Below are 17341 nucleotides of genomic sequence, written 5' to 3' on the forward strand. Positions count from 1 at the left end.
ACTTCCAACCTTTTTGATTTTTTTTTATTTGAATTTTGGTTAAAAGTGGCCTAGAATAAGCCAATAATGATTGCAGTGTTGAACGTGCGTGAGAGGAGGAGCTTCAGGAGCTTCCCATTACCCCTGAAACGGCGACTGGGATTTTCTTACAGAAAAGAAAAAAATAAGGCGAATGAGTGGTGGGTTGAGCTAATCTATCCTGAAATATTTATTTACAAGAGAGTCCAATGCTTGAGATTAATCTTAACATGAACCAAAGATAAACAAACATTGACCTTCAGAATTAACCATCTATATAATTGTCACCATTACGAAACATCCAGCGTCTATGAACTGCAGCGTTAACCTGCTCATCAAACTTTTCATCCGAGGCTGCCAACATGTACCGAAGTTTGAAGTTTATCTGATTTTTTACCAAGATCTTGTGCCTGGGAATTATTCGAGCCTCGAGAGAATAACTGAAGAACCTGCAGAACATTCCTCTGGTAAGTTGAATCATGGTAGAAAACGATGTATATGAATGCAGGTAACAAACTGGTACCATGAAAAAGGGCAAAAAACAGTTGAACAAGGGCCTAGTGTAGGATAATGGAAGCAAGTCACTAATTCCGTAAGGGCCAAAGCCAGTGTGTTTTACGTCAGCAATTAGCCCTGAACAAACCTAGTGTCTTACTTCTTTTATGGTTCCTGTAAGGACTGAAAAGCACTGTTAAGGACAAAGTCTCCTGTTGAGCAGCTTACTATATCCTCACTGATCTTCTCAAATCTTCAGTTTAAAAGCACTCCAAAATTGGACCTAAATTATTCTCATCCAACAACAGGAACTAGAAAAATTAAAACATTAAGCTGCAGATATCACCTTAGCAAAAGATAATTTAGAAAAAACGAATTAATCTTCCAAGATGGTATATCTCAATTTTCAAAAGAAAAATCTTAAGGCTTCTTACCTGAACTAACAGTACATCTTATGTGCATACACACCACAAAAAAATGAAACTTGAAGAGAAAAATAGACATTACTGGAGATCTCAAGACCTTTCTTATTAACAATGAACATCCCTTAACTTTATTGGCCGTATGTTGTTCTCATGGCATGTCATAAGCAAGATGTTGTCTAATGTTCTGAACAGTGAAACAACTTTTTCAACTTCATTTCCTGGGGAGAATCCATTTTGGTGGATGCAACACGTTTGGTTGTGTTTTTGTTAACTCCTTGTTCCTTGGACGTACTAAACTTTAACCCCACAACCTTAAATGTGCCTTCTAGTCTTTCCAAGAGTAAAAGGGTTACATTGTTACCGTCTCAGTCTTTACTTCAGTGGAAGTGACATTTTTTTAACATACTCTTTCTATAATTCCAAGGAGTCTCGATTGTTGTCCAGGTCTTTTGTAATCTTGCTAAACATGTGGAGAGTTCCTTCTTTACTACTAAACATGTATGCACAATATCCCCGACAGCATGATTAGTAAGCAAATACTGCATCTCATATTTAGAGGTATAGATATCAATCTCTCAGATGACTGCTCCACCATCATCCACAGTCATGTCCAAAGAAAAAACCAGCACCTCACATACTATCTCCAATTTGGTGTCTACTCACCATTTATCTTCTGGTTATGTTTTTCTTTTTCTTTTTAATCTATTTCGTTCATTATATAAGTTTCATAGTCATAGCATGAGGCCACATATCATCCAAGATGGAAAGCAGCCATAGAAAAATAAATGAAAGCTATGCATTAATTAAAATAATACCATTAGACAAGAAGGTTGTAGGCTGTTAATTGGTTTGTTTTTCTTAAACATGATGTTCATGTTATTGTCAAGAGATTGAAGGCTAGGTTCGTTGTATAAAGATATACTCAAACTTATGGTTTAGATTGCTTAGATACTTTCCCAGTGGCTAGGTTGAATTTAATTAGGATCCTTATTTATGTTGCAATAAGTTATGGTTGGACACTTTATCAATTGGATATTAAAAATGTCTTCCTTGATAGAGACTTGAAAGAAGAGGTGTGTATTGTTGAAACTTAGGATTCCATGATGTATAATTACAGTAGAAGAGGATTAAGGGGTGGGAAGAAGAACAAGAATTGTGGAGAGAAGGTTTTAGTGTGTATTGTTGAAACTTAGGATTCCATGATGTATAATTACAGTAGAAGAGGATTAAGGGGTGGGAAGAAGAACAATAATTGTGGAGAGAAGGTTTTAGGATGAGAAAATGAAGAGTGACTAATTTGGAGAAAAGAGGAGGAAAAATAGGGTTATGGACTTGTCCAAATCCTCCCTCTTAAGTTGTATTTATATATATCAAAAGTACTAATATTACAAGAATACCCTTCACCCTAGAGTGAATAAGAAACATAAATCATAAACTAATTACATTAGTGCTACCCTAATTACATCATATCTTCCAACACTCCCCTTCAAGCTGGGAGGTAATGGTAGTGATCCCAGCTTGAACCAAATAACATAGATGTAGTAATAAGCAATAACATAGATGGTAGTAATAAGCTCCTCCATCATGGTGTCCCAACATTGGGCACCGACTCTCAAAGGGTAGAAATGAGTGATAAAATATAAATCGAAACTAACCTCAAAGAATTTCGACCAAATATAGTGATAATAATCACTAAAGTGGGTAATGCTTGTCATTCACAAGACGACGATTAAAGACCCAAGGGTACCGATAAAAAATAGAGTGGGTGATGCCTGTCATTCACAAGAAAGCGATAAAATACCCGCAGGTACCAATAAAAAGTCTCAAAGGATTTAAAACACGCATATAAATAAAAGGGACTAACCAAAACAATGCTCCAAAAAGGTTTGGCCAAAGGGGTAAGTGAGAGTCAAATAAAAGACATCAAGAGAAAAGCTGCCAAATAACAGGGTAATGGGTAATGAGGAAGAAAAGATGCTGAGGCCACCATGTGCTTTATTTTCCTAAGAAATTCAAATTCTGCATCAGACGAACCAATGCTGACAAAAGTCAGCAACAGAGAAGTCCTTCATTAATAATGTCTCAATCAAAGAGACACAATAGCAATAGCAAATACGGGCCAATGCCCAAATAATGAAAATCCTTAATAAGGACACATGAAATAATCCGTTGCGAGTCCATCCTTGAATAAGGAAGATATGCACCAAATAATATGCTGGAACCGACTAATAAGCAACTAATAATCCAAGTGTTGTTAATCTTCTCAAAAAGAATAACTGAACTGAGTGTTGCTGGTTCCCATAGCAGCTGCAAGGTCTTCTAAAAAATAGAGAAGAGTGAATAAAACAGTAATGGATGTTGCTTCCATGCTTACTACATCAATGATTAATTCAGACACCAAACCGAGAGCTAGCCATATTAAACCAACCAATTAGCAGCCAATGACATAAGTGTTTTGTTTCTGAATATAGTCCACGCTTAGAGATGTAATTACAGAATGAAACCGATTCAGAAAGGACTTGAAAGGATTTCACCGAGTGATAGGCTAAGTAGGTTTTTCACTTCATAAGGGGATAAGTACACCGAGTGTTGTTCCAACATGCTGTTAATATGCTACAAGGATTTCTCATAACCAAAGAAGAAACACACGTTTTGAATTTGATCCTAGATTAGAATCCACTTACATAGATACTTCTGTAATTTGCAGCATTAAATCAAGTAACTACTTTTTTGGGAAATTGCCATAATTCAGAATAGGAACACTTCTTCTCTTTGACAAATAAAATAAGGAAAGTTTCTGAAAATAAAATGATCTTCTAAAGATTCTTTCTAGATATTGTTAGTTAACAAATAAAAACTTTCTAAGGGTAAATCATGAGATACTTTCCTGATATTGTTGATCAATAACAACAACTCAAAAATTAAAGCAAAAAATTTGGCTTAAATTTGGATCTTCACATGCAACAGGATACCAACATGACCTTTGATTCTTCCAATGAGAATATCTCCTTAAATATAGACTTAAATACCTTTCATCCAAGTATAACTTCTTTTCATAACCTGTCAAAAAACTTCTTTTCATAAAATATACTTATTTTGAGATAAATAATCTGATACATTTTGAACTCTGTAATCTGGCCTAACAGAGTACTCTTTTTTCTTTAGCCAACATGACCATTGACTCTTCCGAGATCGATATCTCCATATAAAAAACTCAGAATGAGAATTGGTTTGATAGGTAAGAAAATAGACTTACAAATCTTGCTTTTGATATATATTTCTCCACATTAAGTCCCATTTGTGATGGCATAAAACGGCTCAAAAGTTGAAACTTTCTGTTGCTGCATGAAACTTTTCTGCTACTTGACCTTCGTCGCTTCAGATGTCGATTTCTCTTTCTATAAAAATATGATTTCAACGAATTTTTATTTTATTTGAAAACTAGACACAAAGATCTTTCCAACGACATATAATTTTCTATATGAAAAATACGGCAAGAGTGAAATATCTAATAAAAAAACAATAATAGGGAAAGAAGACTAAAGGAAAAAAGAGAAAGTCCTCTTGTTTCTTTTTCTTCTTCTTTTTTCTCCCCTTCTTCTCCATCTCAAATCTTTCCCCTCTCTAATACCATGTTGAATTTCTGGAAAAGAGAAAAACTTTATTAACTTATTGTAATCTGAGTATATGAGCCCCTATTTATGAAAGACTCTTACATAACTCGCACAGTAAGAAGTCTCACAAAGCCAAAATTAATATGGTGGAGTCTTACAAGAGTCTCACAGAAAGAAGGTAGGTCAGCAAGGGCGGATTTGAAGGGGGTAAGTTTTCCAACTTCTGAGAGAATTTTCCCTTTCAAAGTGAAATTTGTTTCCATTTTTCTCTACTGCTTACTCCCAGAAGGTGTGAGATACTCTACTAGTGAATAGAGGCAGATCCAAATATGTTGATGGAAGCTCGCCCACACTGCACCCAAGGAAGAAATCTGCTCCATTGATCAAGGACACATCAACAGTGAGCCCAAAGACTCATTTTGCCCCAATTCATCTTCTACCCATTTGCTTCACTGAAGCAGAAAATGTCATTAGCGAAATGGAATAGAGGAATATTCATTCCCACCTCCCGCGCTATTGAGTTGATCAAGTTCACCTCCCATGCAGTAAGAAAGAGGGATGATGAGGCTTCCCCAATCACACTGAAAAGAAGCAGGGACAAAGGGTCCCTCTGGCATAATCCTCTTGAATCCTTAAAAAACCCACATGCCTCCCCATTAATCAATATTGAGTTATTGACCTGAAGATATGCAAGACCTTATACAGTATCTCCATCATCTTCCAAAACCCATTCTCTCTAGGGGGTAGCGCAACAGCTTCAAATCCACTCTATCAAAAGCTTTCCCCATGTTCAGCTTGATTGCAACGAGTTTCATTGTCCACAATTGACCCCATATAGTGCAGTTTTTTACCAATTCATCTTCTAGTCTGAGAAGATCTCAAGTAATATAAGAAACAAAAAAGTGTCATCTACAAACTGGAAGATTGGGATGTCAACCTCCTCCTCTGAACAAACTGGGTTCAACCAGCTAACTTCCATGTCTGCATAGAACAAGGACAAAAGAGGTTCTCCTATGAAAATTGAATCATAAGACCGACAGAGGGTCTCCCAAGCATAACCCTCTAGAACCCTAGAGAAAATCACAAGCCCTTCCTTTCACCAACACTAAAAAGACGCTGATGACACTTAATTTCTTATCCAAAATCTCCATTTCCTTCCAAATCCAATTCTGTCAAAAAGATAATCCAGCAACCTCCAATTCATTCTGTCAAAGCCTTACTGTAGATCCAACTTTATTGCCACTAGAGACCTTCATGTCTTATGAAAGTAGTGAATCAATTCATGGACCCCCATCACCTTGTTTAAAATGCTCCTGCCACTGCTTAAAGCACTTTTACCTTGTGTATGATCAATTGGAGGACTACCTTCAGCCTATGTGCCAAAAACTGAAAAAATGATTCTATAGGAGCTTGATATCAAGCTTAAAGGCTGAAAATCCTAGGGGGTCTCCAATTGCTTGTTCTTAGGTATCAAGGTGATGAAAGAGGCCACATTGATGTGGCTATGATCCTTTCTCATAAAATTCTTCCATCATCTCAATTATGTCCTCCAATAGGAAGCTCCAAGCTAGCAGATAGACTTGGAAATTCCAAGCCATCAGGTCCAAGGGCCTCATCTATGGCATTGAGAGGACATATCTTCAGTTTCAGCATCTGAAAAAAGCATCTCAATAAGATTGGCAGCTATTGGGGAACTTTCTCAATGGAGCCAATTCGGCACCATTCTATGGTTTGATTCTCATCAGTGATTTCTGCCATGTTACTAGAGATTTCCCCATCGTTATGAAGGGTAGAAGTTCTGTTGGTGCGCTTTCTACTAGATGGAATGGTGAAAAAGAACTGGTGTTACTGTCTCCCTCCACCAGCCATTTACTTCCAAAACATCATGTCCTAATAAGTAACATTCTGATCTAGCTGTTTTGTTTCCTCAATTTCATCCAAGCTTTTGATCCAGGAGGGAAGCCATCTTGGTTGTTGGAGATGACCAAACATGAATCTTAAGCTATGACCTTTTCATGTTCCATTTTAGTATGAGGTTCCAGAAAACCTGTCAGTTAGTAGTGAGATTCTTTGCCCCTAGTCAGTGATTAGTATGGCAAAAGAATGGCATTTTTTATGAATGTTAAACTCCACACCCAAGTGAGACAATTCCAAGACCGCACACTAGAAACCCTCCATGTGGCCATTGAGCAAAAGGTCCAATCTCAATGGCCACATGGAGGGTTTCTAGTGTGCGGTCTTGGAATTGTCTCACTTGGGTGTGGAGTTTAACATTCATAAAAATAAGATGAAATAAAGTACAGAAAGCTGTAGGAATAGAGTAAGGAGAATTTGGTTCAAGATCATGTATTTTCTAATAATATCATCGTTTTATTCAGTACCTTGGGAATTCTATAAGCTCCTGCAGTGGTCGGACCATTGTTCTTCTTAAGTAACGGTACTTTGGACGAAGAATGTCTATGTTGTATTTCAACAACATGGGAAAATCGGCAATCATTTCACCAAGAGATTGAAGAGGAATGCCTAGTGATAGGAAGTACTTCACATTAACTTCCAGCTTCTTGATGCTGCATCCTACAAGCGCTGGTTCTAATGCAATCACTTTCCCAATATCCTTGTGGCTCACACCAGCTTTTGTCATCAAGAAAATTACCTGCAAAAGTATGATACCACATTCAATCATATCATAAGGAAGAGGATTACATGAAAGGGAAGGCAATGCCCCAAAACCAATAGCAATGTGCAGTTGGGTAACTCCAAAACCAAAAGTAATAGTATGTAATCATTAACCATACAGTGAGAAGGAAAGTAGTAAACCTTGCACTGTGAAGGGAGATAGTTGAGAGATTATAGATAGAGAAAGGAGAGAAGACAGCAGAAAGTGAAAGAGGAAGAAGAGTCAAAGTTGTAGAGTTAGAATGACTCTTCTTTGGAAGTCTGGTTCAATCCCTTGCAATTTATTTATAATGCTTAAGAGAAAAACATAGGAAAAGAATATTACAGCCGCTCTACTAAATTACATAAACAATAAGTTTCTGACTTCAACAGCTGAAGATAAAGATATAAAAGGAAAACATAGGGAAAGAGGAGCAAATACTGAAAATTCCTTTACTACCCACATGCTAAATTACATAACCCTCAGTTGAACACAGTGAAGCTTCTATTTTGTTTATTTCCTATTTTTTTTAAAATGATGAAAATTTCATTAAGATAACAAGAGGGAATACTAAAATGATACAAGAACAAGGGCCAGCATCAACCATCAGCAATGGAAAAGCAAAATAAAAAACAAAAAAGTCCAAATCAAGTGGAAACGTCTCACTTACAACAAAATGTTGAAGAAAGACACCATTGCTAGCTAATAAATTTGATATAGAATTAGCATTTTCAAGCAACATGTGAGCATGAAACCGTAATAACATTACATAGCCAACAAATCTCATCACAGTAATAAAGTAAATGGAAGTACAAGGCATACAAAATCACAGGCTCAACAAAGGATATTGCTTTACCAGACTCCCTCAATTAGTCAAAACATTTGCTTCACAATTAGCACCACCCAAAAATGAGGATCCAAGAAATAAATATCATGATTAAAAATGGAAAGCTTTAATTCTGTCATAAGTATGAATTAAAGAGTTTTCTTGAAAGGGAGTTAAGCCCTTGATTCTGCATTTACTGCATATCAGCTATTGCATAAAACTTTTTTGGGGAGTCAAGGGTTCTAATTATTCACACCAGGTTTCTGAAGTTACTTTTTTTTGAAACGGTGATGATTTTATTTCAAAGCAAAGCAAGAGAATACATCAAGGGAGACCTCCCCTAGCAATAAGAGATTGAAGGGAGGGACCCAATTTAGCACACAAATCTGTAGCTGGATTGGCTGATCTTAAGTACACGAGACCAAGTACAAGTAATAGTGGAAACAATATCCATAATATCAAGGAAAATCTACAAGTGATGCCACGGGGGGAAGGAGGCAGTGGAGCACCATCCGATGACGACTTTGGAGTCTCCTTCCACAATAAGCAGACCTCTAAAGCGATCCTGAAATGTGTGAAGAACGTGGAGGAGCCCAGAGACAGCAGTAGTAGAGTCCAAAATGCCGAGAGGACCAGAGTAAGAAATAATAGCAGTCTCCGGGATAAAAAATCACCCCACCAAAGCCATCCAAACCTAGGTTCCCAAAGGCGTTGTCATCAAAGTTAAGCTTATAATAACCAATGGGAGGAGGCGCCCAAACGACAACCCGACGGGGAGGATTCTGAAATTACTTATTCACATCAAATTTCTAAAGTTACCAGTTTATAATTATTTAAAAAATAATAATAACTTATGATACTTATAGCTATTCAGACCAAATTTCTAAAGTTTAAGGAACCATAATGTAGATAAAATAAAGTAATGAGAAAGTGGTAAAAACGATGCAAGATAAGACATTCAAGGATTGGCTTTGTCAAATCTAGAAAACATCGGAATAAAGAAATATGTGTTAAGGAACCATGTTTTATATGAAAAAGATAGAAACCCCCACCTTGGAGATTGCGGGCCTTCTCTATGATGCTATGGATTTAGCTGAGAATGTTTTTTTTTTTTTTTTTAAATAGTGCTGAGAATTGTATTAACATAGGATACAATGTCGGAAATAGAATGCAGGGTAGGCCAGTGTGCCAAGGGAGGGGGGCGCAAGGTGGGAAGCCGATCCCCACCCCCAACTAATAACGACGCTAGAGTCACCTTCAATGAGTAAATGCCCAGAGAACCGTTCCTTGAATATATTCAGACCGTGAAGGAGAGTAGAGACTTCAGCGGTGGTAGAGTTAACAAGTCCTAGAGGTTCCACATAAGATAAGATGGCCTCCCCCGAGGAGTTGCGGAATACACCCCCAAATCTAGCTGGACACGGGCATCCCAAGGCACTACCGTCAAAGTTCAGCTTGATGTTGTCAGGTGTCTTTGATGGGCCTGCCACATGAGTGAGGATATGACCACAACCAGCTCGATAGAACGATCAATGCTGCTAGACTCGTGATTAAAATGCCTGTTGTTGCACTCTAACCAAATGCACCACGGCAAGTGGGCAAGACAGGCAGATAAAAGGATCTATGCCAAGCTTGGGGAGAGAGGTGCCTCTTACCATCCAGATAGTTCCAATTAGGTCTAGCGGAAGGGCAAGCTGAAGATTGATTTTTTGGAAGACACCCATCCAGACTTTCCAAGAATAGCTGCAATGGAGGAAGACATGCTGGACCGACTCGTTGCAAGTATCACAGAGAGGGTAGACTGCATTAGGGCTTGAAAAACCTCGCCTATGGAGATTGTCGACAGTAAAAATCTTCCCTCTAATGGCTGTTCAGATGAAAAACTCGATTTTATTTGGGGCGTAAAGCTTTCATGCAGCAGCGGCATCGTGCTCAGGGGGGCTGACTGTCCAACCTCTGAGAGTGTAATTTGTTGGAAGCATGTTTTGAGATCAGGTAATTGTCTAGATGACTCTCTTGCTAAAGAAGGGGTTTTCCACCAATCTCTAATTGTGAGGGACCCCCTCAAATCTGTTGTGTAGCTTTCTCTTCAGGCTTTAATAGAAAACATCCTTTTTCAAAAAAAAAAAAAAAAATACATTGAGGAAGAACTTAGAAAAATACAGGCAAGAAGAGACTGAAGAGCAGCAAAAGGAGGAAAAGACAATAGGGTTCTATATGCACCCACCTCCCATCCTTAACCCTTTTATATAAAGTTAAGAAGAAAAAAAATACAAGAATGCCCCTCAGCATGTAAACAACTTTAAGCAGTCAGACTAAATCACACCTAATAACAAAAGGTACATTATTAATCTTTCAGGTAATCTGGAAATATGCAAAATCTTGCAGTAGACCTATCCATTTTGTAAACATCATAGATAGTGGTAGAGGATGAGAGGAAATAAGTAGAAATCAGAAGAGTAAAAAGAAGTGGAGAAGAAAAAAGAAACGACTGACAAATACAAGAGAAATTGACTTCCTTCTTGACCCTCTTTCTAACCTTTTTATTAACTTAATAAAAAATGACATAAAAAGTGGGAAATATCCTTCTTTTGAACAGAATCTGCAATCTAAAAGACAGATAAGCCTCTTCTGGGCTTAATAAGTATGGGTAACACGTATCAGAGCCATCATAATGAGCATCTCAGCAAACTGATCTAAATAACCATGACAATTATAAACCAGACCTTTTCCTCGCAAACGTTTATTTGCAATTCTCAGATTAAAAAATATATTTTGTAATGCTATAGACTACCTCCAAGTGCACCTACCTAGGAATGCAGCCAGTGGTAACACCAAGAGTCACATATCTCTTCCTCTCCTTCCAAATGGCCCAGAAAATGGCGGCAAAGGAGAGGGAACATAGGATTTTTCTAGCTTGGGTGGTGGCCCAGCAGAAGAATTGACAGAGAGCTTTGCCAAAAGAATAAGACAATAGCTAAGACAGAATTTGCATAGAATAGCCCCAAACCCGAAAACTAAATGAACAAAGGTGAAAAAGTTACCATTTCAAAATATATAAAATAAAACGAAAAAAAGTTGTTAGATGGTTTCCTACATGCTAGCACATGCTAACACAATGTCAACAACGACAGTCATCAATGATGTAGTCTCTGCAGTTAAGCTGATTGATGATGGGAATCTTCCCCTTAGATTCACAGAGCAGAAACTCATCTTAGGGAACCTGGAATCTTCAAGATAATGATACAGCACAGGCACCAGGGGAAGAGGAGAATAGGGGAAAAGGGAAGAATAGGAGACTTGTGTACTCCACATAGATGTTCCTCGTCCAAATGAAATGACCATCACTATCACCTGACAAGTAGCAGTGATTCAGGGTAATCAACATGTCACCAATAGCAAGAGACTTCCCCATTCCTTAGAGACCTGGGAAGGCTGAGGTTTTTTTATGTTGTTGTTGTTTTTTTTGTTGAGAAAGTGATAATTTTATTGTAAACAATGAGAAAACAGAACAGCCATCAAGGGAGCATTCCCTTTACAACAAGATATAGCAGGGAGGCTCCTTGTTTAGTTAATGAGTCAGCAGGAACATGAGACCAATTACAGGAAATTGAGGATACAAATCAGAAATTTCAAAAAAATCATTCCAATGGTGCCAAGGAGGGCCGCTAAGACGGTCACAACTTATGATGAGACCATGCACGAGAGCAGAGATAACTCAGCAGCAATAGAGTCAGCCACGCCCAAGGGACTGGAGTAGGAAATGAGAGTACTGCCATCAGCATCATGAAACACCGCCGAAGTCCGCAATGCCGGTGTTGCCAAGGACACTTCTGTCAAAGTTAAGCTTGAGAGTCCTGTGTGGGGGAGGCTGCCAACTTGCAATTATAGGAAGCCAGGAAGGGGCAGACATTTGAGCAACAGCTCGCTAGTTGGTGCAAGGAGGAACATTCATTAAGCTATCAAAATCCTTCCTACAATGAAGCCAAGCAAATAGGAGCCCAGTAGCATGACAAATGACTTCCTCTGTGGTACTGTGATTTGCAATTGAACTTTATATTATTTCTTTCCTTCCAAAGGAACCAAGGAATGTGAGCAAGCCATGCCAAAAGGAGAAGCTTGCCCAGCTTGGAAATGCGGGATCCGAGTCACCCCATAGAGCTTCCTAGCTGAGGTTCTAATTGATATGGCTGTTACCGAGAAAGAAAAAAAGTCCAAAACTGTGATCAGGAGGATTGAAGCCAGGTAGAAAACTGAGGGTAGGATTTTGCCTTTGAGAGCTACCGATCCAAATATCTATACAAAATACCTTAGTTTCCCCACTACAAGCATTGATCCATATGCCCTGCATGGGCAAGATTTGAGGTGGCAAATGTATTTTCAAAGGTAGGGGGCATGTGAAGGAATGTGGGCAAGCAATTTTCAGTATTCAAAGGAAATCGCATTTCTCCCTGGAGTGTTTTTTCCATACTGTAACACCAAAGCAATTTTGCAAGTATTTGATTTGTGCATTGAATACGTTTAATACACGCCCCAATTTTCACTAGAGTAACAGTATTCAAAGGAAATCGCATTTCTCCCTGGAGTGTTTTTTTCCATACTGTAACACCAAAGCAATTTTGCAAGTATTTGATTTGTGTATTGAATACGTTTAATACACGCCACTCCCCCCCACAAAATAAATAAATAAATAAATTGGGAAGGACGACACGCCTCATACCAGTCTACTAGATGATGTACAAAATAGTGGCCTGCACCTTGGTGGAGGAACCTATGCTCAAGGGATTCGATTTTTAAGTAATTGAGGCCAGGCAAACAAGGACGGAGTGCTACCAATTAGGCAGACCAACCAGAGTGGGCCTAACCAGTGGCTCAGCCATCCAGGTTGAGGAACTTGTCTTTTTAAGTTGAAAGGTGACACTCAAACCATATGTATTTTCACAAGCATATAAAGCACAATGAAGTGGAATGCCATGTTAACAAAGATGCAAATGATTCTGTCCTCATTTATCTTCTATTTTTATCTTTATTCAACAATTTTCATAAAGTTCTAAAGTACTGATTGAGACTTTTATCTCCTTCTACACAAGTAATAGCACGGTCGTGAATCCTAACTATATCCTTAATCTGAAAGAAAACACAAATAAATGAAAGACGAGAAGTTGGCACAGATTAGCCAGACTTCTCACAGTGCTAATACCACGTCAAATCTGGAAATTATGATTGAACAAGGGATAAGTTTTTCCTAAGAAAAGAAAAGTAAGAAACTTACAATGAAAAGTAGAGGAAAGAAGTAAAAGAGGAACAGAAAAATGAAGAATAGGTTAAAAGAAACCAGAAGTACGAGTATGCCCATCAGCATATAAATAAATAACATGGACCATTAACCGGCCCAAATTACCACTGATTACTAAAGTTTCATTACTCCATCGTTCTCATAAAAGATCATTGATTCAACTTAATTTTCCTATCCTGTTCTGCAAGATTTCACTCACATTACCAATGCATATGTTGTTAGATTCAGAGAGATGCAACCAACTCAAGCCTAAGGATACTAATTAAATTTGAATGTAAAGGAAGATGAAAGCATACTTCTAGCAATACTCAAACAACTCCTCAATATACAAACACATTAAGTAGAATATAAAGAAAAAAGGCACAGACCACTGTCCGAATTTTCTTGTAGAGGCTATATGTTAGAAAGGGTGGGAACTTGACCAACAGGCTACCGATGGCTTCCTCCTGAATGCCTATGTCCTGTAAAAATTGCACCTTCAGCAAAGGAACAGAACCCCATATCAGTAAGATTTATTGTAATCTGTCAGAAACTGAAACATTCAATTATCTTTTTCTTTAAAAAGTCAATGACCATTTTATTTGTCTATATATCCTTTTCACATCAATAACAGATTAAAAAATTCCTCTGCAGAGTGAAATTTCCACAGAATATCTCAATTTTACATTGAGTATTAATCCATAGAAATTGAAAGAATGCACCTCCAATGACGAAACTATGAATTTAGCATAAAATATTACTAGTTTCATATTTATTTATTTTTTGAATGTTCATTACACACGCACACCCATGCCCTGGTGAGACTTGAACCCAAGGTATTCTAAAATTCCTCCCATATGCCCAAAGGCCAAATCCAGAATTACTGGTGTCATTTAAAATCTAGAAAAGTTGTTTACCTTTGGCACAATAGTAGTTTTCAGGTCAACACAAAATATTGTAGGTTTCATCATAAGCATTCTCTTAATACCATCACGTCGGATTCCAAGGTAGTATAGGAACTTAACAAGAGGTTTCCACCTTTCCTCTATGCTGCAACCTATCAACTGAGGCTTGAATGCGAGTAACTTGCCAACTTCTTCATTATTTAGTCCAAACTCTCTGAGGTATTCAACCTGAATTAGCAAGTGGTACAGTAAGAGGCCAGCTTCTTCAATCTCCAAGCAAGGTTAAACTTTCATGGTATCCATTAAATGTTGTTTGCTACTCTACTGGACTAGAAAAGGAGAAAATAGCTGGTAACAGCACCTTGGCATTCATTTGTTCAATACTGAAGGAACCGAGAGCTTTTGGGCAATCAAAGACCATGGTCCCGAAGTCTCTGTCACTCATTCCCATATTGAGGTAGAAATTTACACGAGATTCCATTTCCTGCATGGTGAAGGACAAGAGCTCTGGACAACGGCTGACAATAAACCCCATCCAATCTCTTCTAATCCCATGGATCTCAAGAAAGTGAGCTATCTCTTCTAAATCGGTTGGGCTATGCTGCAGGATATTGTCTGCCCGAGTGAGCACATAGCCTAGAAAATTTCCCTTGACATGTATTGTTTTCAGCCAATGGACGAGACCTCTTAAGGTGCTGTCCATATCTCCTGAGGACGTCATGCATATGAGCTTTCCAATTTGGGGATATGTGAGAGAATTGTGCTTCAGCCACCTAATGAAACAAGCAAGGGAGTTAACTTTCAAGAACAACCAATTACGTTTTTGGAATTGGAATGGGTATTTTTTGCAGGCTAAATTACTAAAAATGTAATTAAAAAAACGAAATTTCTAGTCTCTGTTCTGAAATTAAAGGAGATAAAGAAGCGAGGCGAAGTTGAGAAAGATATTAAAGGATACCGGATGAGAGGAATGAGCTTGGAGCTATTCACGTAGGCTCTGACACGGACTTCAAAAGTTGAATGAGAGAAGTCTTGCTGCTGCTTCATAAATGCGGCTGCAACGACAACACGGTCGATGAAATCCGGCAAACGGGAGACCAGATTATCGGCGTAAGTTTTGCTAAACTTGGTCGCGCCTCCCCTCATAAGTTCCCTCAAAATGCCGGCCACGACAGTGCGCCGAAGATCAACAGCTCGCCTCAGCCTAAGATCCTCCATCTCCTCGTTTTGAGAATAACTGGATAAATCGAACTGAGAAGAATTGGTGCCGGCGTCGATGACGGATCCTGGGAATGGGATTCTCTTGCTGGATTTTTTTGAAAGTAAAAGCCGTGAAGATGATACTTCCAACAATTCTTCATTTTCATTTGCTTTAAATTTATCATCATGCTGTGGAATTATCTGAGGAAGAGATTCTCCTTCTTTTTTATTGTGAACAGGGGAAGGGCAGTGGGAGAGGCCGTGAAGGAGGAGGGCAGTGGATTTGCAGTTGTGGTTTCGAGATATGGGATGTTCTACTCCTGCTACTACGTCATTTTCTCTCGAACAAAAACAGGTCGAATCCAAGGGAAGCCAACGGCGGTGGGGGTTGGGCGAAAAGGCAACAGGGAGAGAGTTCCTTCTTGCAGAACTGAGATCAATTTTATCGTAAGAGAAGAAGACGGAAAGCGGCTCCCGACCTATCGCTCCTAGCATATCCGTCACACTTCACAGTCCAAATCAACCACCAGTCTTGACATTCCCCGCCTAAATAAGAAGAACAAGATTACAAGAGGCCAGATTAATAACACGAAAACAAACCAAAAAACAGAAGATAGCCGAAAACAATTAAACATATAATAATTACAAGCGAATGGCTTTATCTGGGATTTCCCATTGGAAGGTAAGAACCAGTATTTTTTCTTCCGGATATTTGGGATTTTACTTTCAAATCCACCTTTCACGTAAAGGCTACTCCCTCTCTCAACCATCGTTACTATGGGGGTGGGCATGCGTCGGGTCGAGTCAGGTCGGGGGATGAATTTCCCCAAACCTGAATTGACCCCGAACCTCGACCTTAAAATTTAAACCTAGAAAAAAAAAAACCCAATGGGTTGGTACAGGTAATAAAGAGCCAATTCGACTTAAAAACGTTCAGAATTCAATTTTTATTCGACTTTGGCTCAAACTCAAACTTAGAATAAGGTTCATTAAGTATAACAAATAGAGTTGGAGATTTTTCAAGTGAATTGACTAGTTAGTATTTATTTTTTACAAAAATACCCTTTATTTTAATTGTTCTCGTCAATTTCCTATTTAGTTGGTTAATGATTGTTCTTATTTACTTCAAACCTTAAAAGGCGATCATCGTTCAATCCTTTTGGGTTCCTCAATATTCATTGAAGAAGTTTGTTCTTTCTATTAGTTCTATTAAACTACTTATTGTATATTAACATGCTCCATCACCAATTTTTTTATTCGCTTTTTTAATTTTTAATTTTGTAGTTTTAGACGTCTATTGAGTTCAATCTAGAATTCATTTAAAATTTTTGAGCTTGAACTCGAGTTCGGGTTCAATTTAAGGCTCGACATTGAGCTTGAGTTCGAGTTCAACTTGAAATTTTAAGGTCAAGCCAAGCTCAAACCTGCATTGGTTCAAACTTGACTCGACTCCATGCCACCCCTAGGATTGGAAAACCAACCTAGGGGTGTCACCTTCCTCTATCCTTCAACCTAGCCTATCCCTCCCAGCCCATTAAAAAGTCCATAAATCTGTAAAATACAAAAATCTTAATGCACTATAAAAATCCTACAACAAGTTTATACCCCTAAGAAACATAAAATATGACATCATTATATCACAAAATATACGAAAGATATATGCCTTTTGTTTATTTTTAAAGAACACTACGAGTATAAAATGCCGCATGTCGGGTTTAATACGGGTTTAGTTCAGGGAAACCATCCCTGACCTGAAACCCGATGAGATTTTCTTCCCCATGCAATCTCCAACCCTAAGGGGTAAAATCCAAAACTCACCCCCAAGTTTTTGGGTCAAGACATGTCCAAGTCCCTCGCTAACCTGAACCAGTCCCACCCCCTGTATGTTAACATATTAAGGGCGTATTTGATTTTTCTCTCAGGATGG

At 38.3% G+C, this 17341-nt stretch overlaps 1 protein-coding gene across 1 annotated transcript; it reads right to left on the reverse strand.

Moving 5' to 3' along the window:
• Window positions 1-12: 12 nt before the first annotated feature.
• LOC137951505 (transcription termination factor MTERF2, chloroplastic) lies at window positions 13-15919 on the reverse strand. The gene is made up of 6 exons (XM_068798199.1): window positions 15173-15919; window positions 14576-14987; window positions 14227-14442; window positions 13699-13806; window positions 6934-7205; window positions 13-467 (listed from the first exon to the last, which is right to left on the reverse strand). The coding sequence occupies exons 1-6, from the start codon at window positions 15907-15909 to the stop codon at window positions 284-286; spliced, it is 1929 nt and encodes a 642-aa protein (XP_068654300.1). The 5' UTR covers window positions 15910-15919; the 3' UTR covers window positions 13-283.
• Window positions 15920-17341: the final 1422 nt, after the last annotated feature.

The sequence above is a fragment of the Aristolochia californica genome, unplaced genomic scaffold (genome assembly GCF_029961685.1).
Source record: "Aristolochia californica isolate CCGP_79_NKW_82.1479 unplaced genomic scaffold, dmAriCali1.0.hap1 SCAF_15, whole genome shotgun sequence".
Taxonomy (NCBI): Eukaryota; Viridiplantae; Streptophyta; class Magnoliopsida; order Piperales; family Aristolochiaceae; genus Aristolochia; species Aristolochia californica.